Source organism: Oryza glaberrima, chromosome 5, assembly GCF_000147395.1.
Source record: "Oryza glaberrima chromosome 5, OglaRS2, whole genome shotgun sequence".
Lineage (NCBI taxonomy): Eukaryota > Viridiplantae > Streptophyta > Magnoliopsida > Poales > Poaceae > Oryza > Oryza glaberrima.
In genome coordinates, this window is record NC_068330.1 from 19,674,703 (window position 1) to 19,690,453 (window position 15,751).

The 15,751-nt window shown below is 44.7% G+C and overlaps 2 protein-coding genes and 1 non-coding gene across 9 annotated transcripts; 2 read left to right on the forward strand and 1 right to left on the reverse strand.

The window, feature by feature from the left end:
- Positions 1–3,054: 3,054 nt before the first annotated feature.
- Positions 3,055–7,964, forward strand: LOC127774398 (uncharacterized). 7 transcript variants are annotated; one of them, XM_052300635.1, is made up of 4 exons: positions 3,055–3,408; positions 4,443–4,529; positions 5,057–5,297; positions 5,873–7,964. In XM_052300635.1, exon 4 carries the CDS (start codon positions 6,038–6,040, stop codon positions 6,707–6,709), a length of 672 nt encoding a protein of 223 aa, XP_052156595.1. In that variant the 5' UTR covers positions 3,055–3,408; positions 4,443–4,529; positions 5,057–5,297; positions 5,873–6,037; the 3' UTR covers positions 6,710–7,964. The 7 variants fall into 7 exon arrangements, with proteins under 7 accessions (XP_052156595.1, XP_052156593.1, XP_052156596.1 ...); XM_052300633.1 differs by having other exon boundaries at positions 5,062–5,297; XM_052300636.1 differs by having other exon boundaries at positions 5,127–5,297.
- A 2,943-nt stretch (positions 7,965–10,907) lies between these two features.
- On the forward strand, positions 10,908–14,511 carry LOC127772566 (kinesin-like protein KIN-10C). Its single transcript, XM_052298502.1, has 13 exons — positions 10,908–11,213; positions 11,470–11,635; positions 11,742–11,942; positions 12,044–12,215; positions 12,307–12,512; positions 12,599–12,903; positions 12,994–13,079; positions 13,250–13,482; positions 13,575–13,621; positions 13,732–13,753; positions 13,832–13,900; positions 13,979–14,017; positions 14,129–14,511. Exons 1-13 carry the CDS (start codon positions 11,050–11,052, stop codon positions 14,171–14,173), a joined length of 1,755 nt encoding a protein of 584 aa, XP_052154462.1. The 5' UTR covers positions 10,908–11,049; the 3' UTR covers positions 14,174–14,511.
- A 429-nt stretch (positions 14,512–14,940) lies between these two features.
- Positions 14,941–15,013, reverse strand: TRNAK-CUU (transfer RNA lysine (anticodon CUU)). The gene has a single exon. It is a non-coding gene; the product is annotated as a tRNA-Lys (tRNA).
- Positions 15,014–15,751: the final 738 nt, after the last annotated feature.

Here is a 15,751-nt window from a genome sequence, read left to right on the forward strand (position 1 = left end):
TCTTTATTTTCTCCTTTTCTAAAATATATACTCCTAACAAATCTGGATAAAGGTCTGTCTAAATTCGTTGTATTATGATATGTATCATTCAATCCTATATCGTTATTTTTTGGGAGGGGTGTAGTAGTATATAATATTAGTATTACTTCATCCGTTTCATATTACAAGTCACTTTGATTTTTTTTCTATTCAAATATTTTTATGTTTGATCGAGTTTATATTAAAATATAACAACATTTTCAACACAAAATAAACATTTTATTAAAATATATTTAATGTTAGATTTAATGATATTGATTTAGTGTTGTATATGTTGCTAGAATTTTCTATTTCCTCCGTTTCACAATGTAAGATTTTCTAACATTGTCTATATTCATATAGATGCTAATGAATCGAGTTCATATAATGTCTAGATTCATTAACATATATATGAATGTGGGCAATACTAGAAAGTTTTACAATACGAAACGGAGGGAGTATAAAACTGCTAGGTCTCGGTTTATGAAAACTGGTCGGTATTAGCCGGTTTGTACGGCATTGATCAAAAATCATTGGTTTTTACTAGTTTTTGGGTCGGATTTCGGTAAATCGATGAGGTGCGGTTTTTACTTCGAAATCGAAAAGTTAAACCCTGTCAAGGATACTAAGGCCCTGTTTCTTTCAGCTTGGGATTATTATAATCTAGATTATTGAGTCAAATTACTATAAGCTAGATTGTTATAATCTGTAGTAGAATAAGCGGCTAGTTGTTTCTTTCCTAGATTATTAGAGCCTAGATTATTGGGTTTGCAAGTCTAAAGAGGGAGTGGGGTGGCATGGTGGGTAATTTTTCACCCAATAATCTGGAAAAAGCTCACCTAAATGAGATTATCATATTATAATAAGCCGGGCTCCAAATTATAATAAGCTACTTCAATAAGCTGTCTGTTTCTTTCAGCTTACTCCCAATAATCTGGATTATAATAATCCCAAGCTGAAAGAAACAGGGCCTAATAAACACAGAAGACCAACACTCTCATCTTTAGCATAACACATACTCCCTCCGTCAAAAAAAACCAAATCCTGGCTATGTATCTGGACATGTGTTATGTCTAAATTCATAGCAATGAGTTTTTTTTTCTATAGAAGGAGTAAGTCATAACAGCATCAGATCAGAGGGGTTGAAGGACCAAGCGGAAATTATCCACAACTACAAGGGGGCGAATGGAAAGACGCTGGCCAGCCAGCGTGCGATCCGGGGACGGAAGGAACCGAACAAACGGAAAGGAAAGCGACAGGCGGCGAATTCACGGCGCGGTGACGGCGCCGTCGGACCCGAGCCCGCGTGTTCGGTGCGGTGCGATGCGGCCCCCGCTAAAACCAGCAGTTACCGTTGCGGGTCCGAGCACGAGGCTTTGGTGGTTCCAGTTTGACCGTTTGAACCCCTCGCCCGGGTTGCATGGACCGTCCGATCCTTCCGTGGGCCGCTCGGCGCCGTTCGATGATCGCTGCCGCGTGCGGTCGCGGGCGGTGGGCCTCGCGATCGTTCATGGACAACGTCTACGTGTGGCGTGAGACGCGTCGTTGACTCGAGAGGAAAAGAAGAGATGCATGGTGACATACTGACGTACTCCCTCCGTCAAAAAATAAAAAAAATGACAAATCCTAATTTTCGTGCCCAACGATTAACCGTCCGTCTTATTTAACAAAATTATGAAAAAAATTAAAAAGACAAGTCACGTATAAAATACTAATCATGTTTTATCATCTAACAACAATGAAAATACGAATTATAAAACAATTTCATATAAGACGGACAGTTAAAATTGAACACGGAAAACCAGAGTTTGTCTTTTTTTGGACGGAGGGAGTATATAGGTCATTAATGTATTTTGTTTTTGTTTGTTAGGGGCACTGACGTCATCGATCCCTTCCAGAAGCTTTGTGAAATTGCTAAAACGCAATTGGCGTAGATTTATCTCTATTGTTTACATGGTGTTGACTGAGTTAAGCTATTCAACGGGAAACAGTGTTGACGCCGTCACAATTTGTCCTCCAAGGATCTGTCAGTCCCATCGGATGGCCTAATAAGCCAAAAAAAAAAGCCAAATTTTAAATTTTCAACCTTAATTTTAATATTGATTTTGACATATTTTCAGCGTAGTTTCTTTTTTAACATTGACTTTTAAGTCATAAAGAACACATTTATAAAAGTTTTACCCATAAATTTATTTTTATTTCCTAATAAGCCGCCAAACGATGGGGACCTGTATTTTTCAGGTTGTTCGAGGAAGTCAGGAGCATATGTTTCCAAAATTAAATTCCAAATTTTAATTTTTGGTTGCAGAGGGATCATATTTTAATTTGCTGAAAATAAAAGATTAAGTCCGAGCAGGAGTAACCCATTAATACATAATTAATTCAAACTTGAAAAAAGATGTGTTTTATGTTTTAAAGTAAATTATACATGAAAAGTTTTCATACGAAACGTGCTAATAAAAATCAAGGTAAAATATGTATCTCAAACACGACACATGTACTCTTGAATCTGTGAGCCGGCTATAAACAGAATTGAATTGTCTCTCAGACTACATCAAACACGATATATGTACTCTTGAATCTATGAGCCTAAGCAGAATTGAATTGTCTCTCGAACTACATAAAGTCAAAATCAATTGGCATTGAAAAGCTCACAAGTGGCTAGATGGTTAACTAGAACATAGTTGTTTCTCCGGTGTACGGAATTACGATCACTGATCAGAACAACATTTGATCACTGTTGCATGCTGGCTGCAGAATCTCTCACAAACCGCAAATCTCGTTTTCTGGTGGGGCTGCAAAAATAGCAAAAGCCCTTGGCGCGCTGAAACTGCTGATCTCCTGGGCCGTATGGGCCCACATAAGCTGGGCCAAACCTCTCGGCCCGAGAAGGACGCGCCCATACCGCCCTACGTGCGCCGCCGGCTGCCGCCGTGCCACGGCGGCGCCACGGCACCGGCGACGGCGATGTGCATGTGCCCGTGTGGCACGGCGAGCGCGCCGCCGGTCTCCCCGTGCAGCCGGCCGCTCACCTGGCGCCCGCCGTGTCCGAGGCGCCGCGTGGCGTCGGGTGGCGTGTCCGCGGTGACATGGTCACCAGGCGACCACTGGAGCGCGTCGTGGCCGCCATTTCTCCTCTTTTGCGCCCGTGGCTCGGCTCGGCTCGGCGCCCCGTCGGCCTCCTCGGTTTAACTTAGCTCGGTGGCAATAAATGGCGGCGCCACCGCTTGATTCACGCAAGGCGGCGTGTCAGACGGCCATGGCGGCGTCAAGGTGAGATCACTCCTCTCGTTGGAACCGGGCTTCGTTTTATGCTGCAGCCCATGTGTTCGACTGAATTCCCCTGAGAGGTCTCGAGCTCTGTTGCTCCGTTTGATCTGCAGATTGGAGGTTTGCATACTTACACCTGCACCTTACACGTCTAGATCTAGTATTTGACAGTTGATAATTATCATCTCTTGCTTGTTTTTGGCTGATCTCGTTCGTGTACGTGGGTTGACTTCTGCCTGCTTGCTTTCCATCGTTAATTTCTGCAAGTGCAATTTGCAATTCCATATGTTTGATGTGCAAGTTGTGCATACGGCATACTGATAGTCTTTTTCATCGGCCCGAACGATTTCTATACCAGTTCTGGGCAACGATTTTTGTGTCCATATTTTTAGTGGAATTCTGCTCCAAAATGGCATCCAGTAGGTTGGACGCTTGTAGGGGGTTTGTCCCTAAATGCTAACATGGGGCAGCTTGTCCCCCCTGAATTCAGCCAAATAACATGCTTTTGTATGGAAAGAGACAGCTCTTAACCTTCTAACCCAAAATTAGTTTTATTTTTCACTTGATTGCTTCTGCAAGCAATCTCAGCAGGTGTCCGTTGTGTTTTTCTGATTTTCCTTAGGAAAGGTTGAGAATTGAAAGTTGAAATGCGGCTGCACAAATAATAAGCATGGAGAGCCTCATGTGAAACATGTAACATGGTTATCCATCAATGGCTTGAAATTTTGGAGAGAAAATTTATCTTTCTAGAAATGGACCATCTTGTTGTTTTTATTCTTCTATAGCTTCGTAAGAGAATATAATCAGTACTAGATTTGTGTTGAGTGTGACTTTCCTCTTGCACTTCATTTTTGCTTTAGTCGTATACTTGTATGCAGTTACATAATGTGTTTAATCAGATGCTTTCAAATATCATAAAATCTTCTACATATTCAGAGTGTTCTGTTTCATTTCGCAGTTCTAGCACACATTTTGTTCACACGGGACAGAATTGGTGGTTTTAAAGTTTGTTTCCAATCTAAAATTTCCGTACTCCAGTATTGGTTTCCTCCCCTTTTATGCTGCATCTCCCCAGGGAGCTTACATGATTTCTATAATCTTGAATCCTTAGCTTTTGTCAGTCTTAATTCTGACAGTTTTCTTCCATTATATAGACTTGGTAGCTCTGATTGTGACGTCCTCTATGGTACCCACTGTTGATCTGAGCATAGTTGTTGGCCTTTCAAATCATGATCTTTCAGGTATATTGATGTCACTAAGCTACACAGAACTGAGGATTGATATAGACTATGGCATCTTTATGTTGCAAATGGCTGTTGCACTGGAAAAATCACTTTCTACCTGTACATTTTAGCTGTACTTAGCTTAATATGAACCACCAGATGGTAGTTAGGTCGCCTTGCTTTAGCACTTCAGTGTGATCCAAACCTACAGAGAGAAAAAAAAAAGGTAGCTTCCAAAGCAAATGAGCTTCAAGTTGGAATTAGCAATAAGTACAAAATATGGGAAATGAATGGTCATCAGCTCTGCACCGAATGACGAAAACTACATGCTAATCCACTGATGAAAAGGAGTCTTAATATATATTAAGAACAGTCCTGAATACATACCAAAAAAAAAAGGTTTGATATATTTGGGCTTCCAGTACAATATCGAGTTTCAGTAAGCTGTAGTTGTGCCAAGCTAGCTATTAGTTGTTGTGCTGTCGATGTTGTAATACTTCTTCAATGAATTCTCCTCTAAGCATGCCATACTTTTAACTTCGAAGTGTAGGAAGGGGCATCTGCGGCCGACAGCTCTTTGTTTGTCAAGATCCTCACTTGATCAGTCTCCGACAGGTCACAGGCCTGGCTTCAGGGGATTCACTTTCATAGCTGCTGTGACTTTGCAACGCAAACGAAGCTTCAAGGTAACGGCTCACCTGATCTGATTAAGATTGCTGCTGCTGCTGCTTCACAAAGGAGAATCGCAAGACCTTGCTGTTTCCTCTCAGGATCAGCTGCTAACAGGTATGTTCATAACTCTGTTTTGCGTAGCTCTCGTTTCTATTCCTCTCACTATCTGCCAGCCATGGATCAACCTTCTTCTTCCTTCCTACTTTTCGGTTTCTCCAAGAAATTAGTCCACTTAGGAAAGTAGCACACTAAAGAGCTGAATTAGATTCAGACTCAGAAATGCGCACTACCAAACAGGACTGCAAACCACTACTAGTATTTCAGTGTTCTTTCGCTGAGCCTATCTATAATCATGTGCCACCTTTTAAGCGGGCACAAGGAAGCATCATCTTAGCTGGGCTGCTGGGTGTAGGGCAGGCTGCACGAAAAAGGAACAAGAAAACTACACGCAAGGACCAAAGTAGGCGCGCATGCGTGCGTGCGTGTACACAGTTATAAACAAAACACACACACAGACATAATTGGTCCTAGTTTTTATAGGACACTGCCAACAGTTGCCTCCGCGTTGTCTGATCAATCCAACAGATTACATAAATGCTAAAGCTAAGCTAACCTCTTCCTTAATGCCCAAGTGCCCCTTCACTCTGAGTGACTGCATCTTTGGTGGTGTCCATGTATGGTCGTACCAGCAGCAACACTGAAACAGCAAGCTCAGCGAGGAGAAGAGGTGAGGAGGTGGTGGTGGGGCTCGTCATTACAGAGTGCAGACTTTTCCCTGGGGCGCCGCACAGCACCGCTCTACTCAGTAGCTTCACTCCAGCAGCAGCGGCAGCAGAAGCAGAAAGCGGGTAGCCATGGCAGAGGAGAGGAAGAAGGAGAAGGAGAAGAAGAAGAAGCACAAGGAGAAGGAGAAGGAGAAGGCGGGCACCCACGGTGGGGAGGCGCACTTCAAGCCGAGCGGGGAGGTGAAGGGGGTGCGGTTCGGCGGCCAGTTCATCGTGAAGTCGTTCACGGTGCGGCGGGCGTCGCCGCTGGAGCTGCTCCGGCTGCTGGACATCCCGCCGGCGTACCTGAGCGAGTGCCAGAGCCTGCCGTTCCCGTCCACCACGGCGTACATGCCCACCAGCTTCACCATCCTGGCGCACCAGGCGTGGCACACGCTCACGCTGGGGCTGGGCACCAAGAAGTCCAAGGTGGTGCTCTTCGTGTTCGAGTCCGAGGGCATGAAGGCCGCCGTCGACCAGCTCTGGCCGTCCATGATCCCGCTCGGCGACGTCAACAAGAAGCTCATCCGGGGGCTCACCGGCAGCGAGATGGCCCGGTTCAAGTTCAGGAAGGGCTGCCTCACCATCTACGTCTACGCCGTCCGCCGCCTCGGCGCCGCCGGCTTCATGTGCGCCGACGACCTCAGGAGGATACTCGAGTCCGTGGTGGAGCTCAAGGATTTCTTGGATCACACCGCCATGCTCGCCATGCCCAGCCAGAAGAGCATCACCTTGCAGTCCCGGGTCGCAGTGGCTCACTGATCCAACTCTCCCAAGTGCTCTTGATCGTTTCATCGGTGCAGGTACTCCTCCTGGCTTGCAATCTGCAGAGGAGTCTAATTCTTTTTTTGCGGTTCAATTGGTTTATTCCAGTGTCGGTGTTTCACTTCCTCTGCTGGAAGGGAGTTGTATAGATCTACTGAGCAAAATCTTTCGAAGATGATAGGTTTTTTGTTTCAAAGGCATTTCTTCCCCAAGGACATACACCTTGGTATACTGTTTATCCATGAAACAAAATAATCCATCAATGAGAACCATCTGTACCATGACATTCTTGTCGCATTGTACAGAAGCCCCAACTTGTTACCAGTACTCTTTATTATTGGTATTGTACAGGTTTCCCGTTCTCTCATCATCCTTAGTTCTTACTCCATGAATACTCATTACTTGACACAATCACAAGAAAAACCTCTGAATTGTCCTTGTGTAGTTGTGTTCCTTGAATACTCATTGCTTGATACAATCACAAGAAAAACCTCTGAATCGCAAACTGCCTCTGGTGTTTCTTTCTGAGATGCTGTCATTAGAGATGGGAGCTATCCAGAGAGGAAAGTGAACAACAAAGTTCAGAATCTGAGAGAAAGTGGGTGCTAATCTCTGTTTATGTGGGACGTAGCCATCATGGAGTTCATAGAAAAGAAGGACAAATGCTCTTCTTTTACCTGTCTGGCTCTGCCTAGTCCGTTATTCTTATATATGGAGATGCCAATGGCCCAATGCAAGGATAAATTTGACCAGGAGTTCATGCTCCATATTGTGCATTTTCACCAGGGAAATAACAGCAAAGCCAAACCCAAAAGGACAGATGGGTGTTGGTCATGATCATTGAGCGAGTTAAAAAAGTTTGTTGGGCAGGGACACTCGATTCAGTGTCATGATACAAGTGGTTGAGCAAGCATGGGCCACCACCCACTATGGCCTGAATCATTAACAACAAAAGCCATCTCATCTCTCATCTTCTCCCACACAACAGTGCCACAGAGGGACAGTGCACCCCTTGCTGTGACCTGCATTCGTTGTATAAGATCTGTACTCCAGTTCTGTACCCCAAAAGAACTCAGGATATCTCTTTCAGTAGTTTAGTGCCGCTGTTACTGGTTGCTGAATTTATTTGCAATGCATGTACTGTTATCTATCTCTCATTCTCTTACCGTTCTGTCTGTAAGCTTCAAAGCTTGTATTACTGCATGGGCCAATTTGGTCGAACCAGAAAAGTTGAAAGGTTGTGTTTAGGAAAGTTTTGATGTGATGAAAAAGTTAAAATTTTGAAGAATAACTTTGGAACTAAACACAGCGCTGGATCGTCGGTATGGTGGCACTGCCATGAATCGGCATGTCCAGCTAAAAGAGCTTTAAGTTTTGCCTGAGCTATGCCCAAAAAAATAAGGGGACACCTGCATTGCTGCCTGCCTGCCAACGAGCCACCGCCTCTGAATCGTGCCGCCGCTGGATGGCTCCGCCAATTATGCCGCCGGGGCCCAAGCCGACGGAGGAGAGGAGAACGGATGGAGACGTATTTATGCGCCCTCAACCTCAAGTGGATGGCGGTGCATGGTATGGTATACAATACAACGTTTCCTGGGCTACTGCCTCTCGGTGTCTCCCTTGGATGCAAATTGCAGGAGACTTTTCTCGCCCAATACGCCCTCCGTTCACAAAACCGTTCACAAAAGTTAAGCATATTTAACATTTAAGTTTTTTCAAATAAATTATTTCTATTTGTAATATTTATGCATTTAACACTTAAATGAAAAGATAAATTAAATGTTTGATTAGAATTCAAGGAGTCATCTAAATACTCATTGGATATATATTTGCATTCACTCCTTGATTCTGTAATATCCAAGATGATTTAATTTCTCTCTGGTCTTGATGACAAAAGTAATAAGTGTAACTTTTATAGATGGTGGGAGTACAATACAACGCGTCCTGGGCTCCTGCCTCTCGGGCAGTGTTTGGCAAATGTCTTAGGGAAATGATTTCCCACCCATCTTTAAATCCTAACCATTCATTATCCCTCATCCATTTAATCCTAACTCTTCATTCATTTCTCAATCCCAATCCCACTCCTCATTTCCCATTATCCAAACACACCCTCCATGTCTCCCTTGGATGCAAATTGCAGGAGACCTTTCTTGCCCAAAGTTTCACCCTGATGATTTGCTGTTCTTGGTCAAGCAACGAGCTAGCCAACGAGCTCGTGGTTAGCTTTGATGCGTTTGAGAAGCTTAAAATTCTTAAGAGTAATTGGTTGATAGCCCGATTTCTGATAACCTTATTGTTTTTTATTTCTAGTTTATTTTTTATGAGCTTTATAGTTACAGATTCTCGTAATCTAAAAACTATTTAGGAAACTAAAGATTATAGAAGAAGTTACTACGGCTAAAAGCTCTCTACATATGACCTAAGTAATATTATCTACGCTGTTGAGGGTGTATGTTTGCATCGCAGAGAGAGCTTACGGCTATACGAGCCTTTCTATCAAGGGAGGATCTATGATTGAGAGGGATTAGAGTGGATGGGTACGGGCATTAGTACATGGATCTATTATTGCTCTTGTCCCAGGCTTTATGGATAGCTTTTTGACTCGAGCCTTTGCTTTCACTTTTCGTTTTAAAAGATTTTAGTTGGATTTTCAGGAGACTCACCAACCTACTGATGACAGATACTTCACCTCATGACCTCAAGTCCTCAACCCAGCAGCAGCAGGATGAAAATTTTCTTTTATTTTTTCTTAAAGTAAAATATAGAAATCCACGTACACTTACGATCAAATTTATAGCTAATTATTCTTTCAATGTTAGGTGATGTATCCGTCGATAACGATGCACCTATGATGACTTCGTAAATCTCAGCATGTCACAATCCAGTCTTTTGAAGATGCCGATAAAGTGATGGGGTCATTTAACTATGAAATTAAATTCACTTACCGTCTCTTAACTTTACGTCAAGTCTGTATGACATTTCTAATCCGCCGACGAGAGATGGAAGAGAGAAGAGACGGCCAGCGAGCCTGGGAGAGGCGGCGGCGACGGTCTTACCGGAGACGGAGGAGGAGGCAGCCTTGGGCATGAGTTGGTTGCATGAGCTCGCTAGTGGAGAGAGGAGAGGGGAAGAAAGAGAGAAAGAGATAGAGGAGATGAGGGGAAGAGCCACGACGGCGACCGCATCCCCTTCACACAACGGCGACGAAGCAGAGGGGATAGAAACGGGGGAGCTTGACCACAGCGTAGGCAAAGGAGCAGAGGGGATGGAGACGAGCGGTGGTGACGGAGCGAAGGGGATGTAAACGGGGAGCTCGACCGCGTCAGAGATGGCAAAGCGGAGGGGATTGGATGGATAACGACGAGTCTCCTAGGCTTCCTGCAAGGGCGACGGCTACATCCCCTCCACACGACGGCGACGGAGCGAAGGGGATCACAATGGGGGAGCTCGACCAAGGTAAGGGTGGTGGCAGTCCTACAGTGCGAAGAAGTCACGGCGACGTCAAGCCGTCGAGGGATAGCCGCATCCAGCTATCACACACGCCCTGCGCCGTCCGGATCTTGTTGTGCCGGTCTATCTTGAACGGGCGCGACGGGCGCTTCCGCGCCCTGCCACCATCGCCGTTTCTTGGCGGAGGTGATCGAGCACGTGAAGAAGCTAAAGCGCCAAACGACGGCGATTGCTGCGGTGGCGACAGCAAAGAAAGGTGCCCGTGTTGCCACCGTGCATTTGGGGGGAAGTGGAAAGAGAAGTTTATGTAATATATTTTTCGTGTGACTTACGTTTGGATCCCACATTATTTTTATTATCTCCTTGCTGACTAGGATGCCACGTCAATGAAACCACTCATTTATATTGTTATGGGACCTATTTTATACGGTTTTGAACACTTGGGATAAAGATTTTCGGTATTGGGGATTAGGTATGTCACCCAGACTTGACGTAAAGTTTGAGAGATGGCCAAGTCAACTTAGACGGGCTGAGCCGATGGTGATGACGGCCCAGCTAATCCGAATTCCTTCCTGGCCCGGTCATCAGTAGGACAGGCCAGAAAACTATCCAATCCAGCCCAGATCACGCGGCAGCGGCAGCGGCAGCAGCAGCGTACCCCACCTCCACCGGGCTCCGCGTCGGCCACCGCACCCACCGCCTCCCGTGTTCAAAATTCGAACCGCCTAGCCGCCTCCTTCCTTAACGGTCGCCGTCCTCCTCCTCCTCCACCTCCACCTCCACCCCCGCCGCCTCGTCTCACCCTCTCTCTCTCCCAGTCTCCCTCGTCGTCTCCTCCTCCTCCTCCTCCATCCGCCGCCGCCACCGGCCTCGTCCTCTCTCCTTCGATGGCGACCGCCGCCGCCACGCAGTCGCAGCCGGTGCGCGTCGTGCTGCGGGTGCGCCCGCACCTCCCGTCCGAGGCGAACTCCGCGGAGGCGCCGTGCGTCGGGCTCCTCGGGAGCCACCCCGGCGGCGACGTCACCGTCCAGCTCAAGGACCAGTACACCAGGTTCGCCTCACCCCCTCTCTTCTCTGTACGACGGATCACGTTGAATTCCCCCCAATTTCGCAGCTCCCTTGTTGAGCGCTTTCATAAGATTTGTTGCATCCTTAGTTGAGGAAGATCGCTACTACTACTGTTCTAGTTCGCCTGGAAATTTGGTTGCGAATTGTTCGTCGACTAGTAATGTTTCGGATGATCTGCGAGGGCGTCGTCTTAGCTTTTTTCTCATGATTATATTCATTTGGTAACACCACTTCCGCAGCCGGAACGAGTGCTATAAGCTGGACGCTTTCTTCGGCCAAGAGAGCCGTGTCTGCGAGATATTCGATCAGGAGGTCAGCGCCGCGATCCCGGGAATCTTCGAGGGGACCAACGCGACGGTCTTCGCCTATGGCGCTACCGGCAGCGGCAAGACCTACACGATGCAGGTGCCCATTCTTTTTTTTTTTTCACGACGGCAATGTGTTTGATGAAATGCCGCTGCAGGGGAGTTGAACCTATTGCTGATATTGGGGGATCCTTGTTGCTGTGCAGGGCACTGAGGATTTGCCGGGGCTCATCCCCTTGGCGGTTTCGACCGTGTTGGCGCTATGTACTGGCACATGGTGCTCTGTTGAGATCTCATACTATGAGGTATACATGGAGCGGTGTTATGACTTGCTAGAGCCCAAGGCAAGAGAGATCATGGTGCTGGATGACAAAGATGGCAACTTACAGCTAAAGGGCTTGGCCTGGGTAATGCGCTGGGGCTTGATTATTCTTACTTGTGTTTGCTGCAATGCATTAGGCATCATCGATTGTGCACTGTGCTTACTTTCTTCTTTTCATGGTTGAAGGTGCCTGTGCGATCTCTGGAGGAATTCCACGAGATATACTCTATAGGAGTGCAGAGGAGAAAAGTTGCCCACACAGGCCTGAACGATGTTTCAAGTAGGAGCCATGCTGTGCTATCGATCAGGATTATTACTGATGTTGTTAAAGGGAAGCTTAACCTCATCGACTTGGCTGGTAGGACTCTTGGAAAGCTGGAGCAGGTTGCATATATTTAAGATTCACCCTTCCTGTTTAAAACCATGTTGTGTTGGTTTTACATTGCCAGGTAATGAGGACAACCGGAGAACTTGCAATGAGGGGATCCGGCTACAAGAGAGCGCCAAGATCAACCAGTCGCTGTTTGCGTTGTCTAATGTCATATCGGCTCTCAACAAGAAAGAGCCACGGATACCATACAGAGAGAGTAAATTGACCCGCATACTGCAAGATTCTCTTGGAGGCAATAGCCGTGCTGTCATGATAGCATGCCTTGTGAGCTTTCCTTAAACTTACTCAGTTATTATTACTCGAGACATCTCATCTCGTAGGGTATATACTGATTATTTTTTTTGTTTCAGAATCCCGTGGAATACCAGGAGGCAGTCCACACAGTAAGCTTGGCTGCTCGTTCGCGCCATGTTACGAACCACATGAGTTCAGCAAGCAAGCAAGAGACTCCTAAAGATAAGGTTGACATGGAAGCCAAATTGCGAGCTTGGTTGGAATCCAAGGGGAAAACGAAGAGCATACAAAGAATGGATGGACTTCTCTCCCCAAATGCAATCAAGACTCCTCTATCCATGAGTCATAAGAAGCAATCAGCATCTGTCAGGGTTTCTGGTAGAGGTAAAGCAATGGATCAAGATGGTGGTAAAATCAAGAAGTTAGTGTCTCTACTCTCTAATCATTAACTTTACATGAATCAAATGGAAAAATAAAGAGGTCATTTTATCTTCTGTTCACTTTTGCACAGGGTGCTTTTTGACTCAGCAGCCCGTATTCCGGCTGAAAACTTCCACAGAGAGGGCACACAAGATATAGTAAATACAACAAAGAAAGGTATTTTTTTTCTAGACATGCAGAAAAGTTGCATTTTTATAGCGAACAGAGATTTCAGTGTGTATTATCTTGTCGGTAATCATACACACGCTAGTTGCGATTTACAAACTACCAACTTTGGATCTCCACCTGTGATTTCATATGTCTAAGGTGTACAGTATGTTGTGCAGTGGTGCTCCCTTCATTAACTCCATGCAAAGAGGACAAAACTGGATCATCTCTTAGGAAGGCACTTTCCCCCATTTCTTCAAACATGGATCCTCAAAAGCAACGGACAGCTGATGATAGCAATTGCTTGATGTTGTTGGAGCCGAGAACTCCAATGGGATCATGCAACATAGTAGGGAAGGTCACAGGTGCTACACCCCTTGATAAATTTATTGCACTTGGCTCTAACCTGAAGGTCTGTATGCTTTCCCTCCCCACTCTATATCTGAGTATTACTCCAGCGAACTGCTATATTCTAACTGATCTTCAAATAACTGTCTTACACAGGAATCTCTTATTCAGCAATACCTTGATTTCTTAAATGTTGCAAACAAGTATGTGCTACATGTTCTCTATTCACTTTCTTTACATAGATGAGTTATATCTCATATTTGATATGTTCCACCCTTCTCTGATTATTCATTCTGTTTATTTGTGGATGCAGGGAAGAACTACAGAAGTTGAAAGTATGTTCCTTGCTTCTCATCATAATCTGGAGGCTATTATAGCAGCCTGCTCTTTCTGACTAATTTTTCCTTTGTTAGGGAATTGGTGAAAGGAGGGCAGAGTACATTCTTGAGCTTCGAGAAGATTCGCCCAGACCATTTAAATCTGTAAGACTTCTAGACTACTAACAGACAATCCTGATAGTGAGATCATTGGTCATCTTCTAACCCAAATTGATTTGACAGCTTTCAGATTTGGGAAATATTGGTCTATCATCAAAACAGGTAACATTTTGCTCTTGTTTTCTGTAGGCACATTATCATATCGACACGTCCCTTCTTTTATGTACTAACATAAAACTCCTAACTAATTCATTTATGTCGCGCATCGAATAGATACAAGATATTTTGTGCAAGACAGCGACTGGAATCTTCAAATGATCACCGGAATGGAAATGCCACCGAACTCTACCACTTTGAAGATGCTGGCTCATATTAACGGTCAGATTGTTGTGGGCTATTGACTTGTGATTATCAGCCAGGTCTGCCGCTGAATCAAGTTAGCTCCCTCCTGTATTGCCGAATTTAAGCAATCTGTAGTTTGTGTACCATCCATGATTCCTTGAGTGTAATTGTAGCTGTAGTCTTCTGATGTACTACTAGAGTATGGAGCAATGGTTGCTCCTCTCTGTTGTAGATTTTCTCCGAGAAACCGCCGTTTAATTTGAGCTGACTTGCACGAGCAGCAGGAAATGAAATTTGTGGAATATTTCTTGGTACCTTGAGCATTGAATCCGTGAATTTCTTTCATGTTTTGGTGAATTCGAGCACCAGTCTTGCTCTTTGTTGCAGATTTTCTCCGAGAATCCGCATTTTTTACTTTGATTAGTTCATTCTGCTGAACTGAAATCTGTGAAACGTTTTTACATTCCTTGAATTTGGGCACCGATGCTGCGTGTTGTGTATTTACTCACAGTGCAACCTTTCCAAATTTTCTATAGTTTCTGAACATAACACACAATAAGAAAAACCGTATTGTAGTGTATTTACTGACAGTGCAACCATTGACAAATTTTCTGTAGTTCTGATTTCTGAACATAAAACACAAGGCGTAGTTCTGAACATAAAAAATCGAGAGAGAGAAAATAACATGTTCTGATATCTGATTTCTGGTCATAGAACATAATGAGTCGAGAAAAACAAAGAATAACCCACCGTGGGGCTCGAACCCACGACCACAAGGTTAAGAGCCTTGCGTTCTACCGACTGAGCTAGACGGGCAACCTGGCATTTTACAAATATAAATGGTCTAGTAGTAATTTACATCTGAAATGTGGCTCAAGTTTTCTTCAGGTTCCAGACCACAGAAGCACACAGGTTATGCCTTTGATAGATTTTTGTCCTTGCTGTGATTAAATCCATTGGAAGCACCCACAATCCTGATTGAACCATCCCAAAAGATATGCATAGTACAGTAGGAGTTAAGGAGTATATGATATGATATATCACCTAAAGCTTTAACATCATTTATATGCAACCAGTTCTTACGGTGATTGCACGGATACAGCTTTGAGGCATGAAAAAGACACCCGTCCTTCTCTTCAGCTATTTGCTACCGTCCTGGACAGGGCGCCACTTATTCGTTAGCAGATCATTCACAAGACCAGACTCGAGAACTCCTAAAACAGCTACTGCCAAATGACTGAATTGGACAAGATGAAAACATCTTCGATTTGCATATAGCTGTTGGCCTCTCGTTGCATAACCAATTGATGCAGATGAATCCAGCAGACATTTTAAGATTGAATACATATATATGCTTCATCCTTTGTAAAATATAACAATCTTATAACAAATTAGACATAAAAATCCGATCCGGACAGAGGGATCATATCATTTTTTTTCCCAGTATGCCTGCCAGCATTGCCAGCAAGGGCAACACATAGACCAGCATTTATCACAAGAAAATAAAATGCACTAGTAGTAGTTGTGTCCATTGCCATGGATCCAACACCAAAT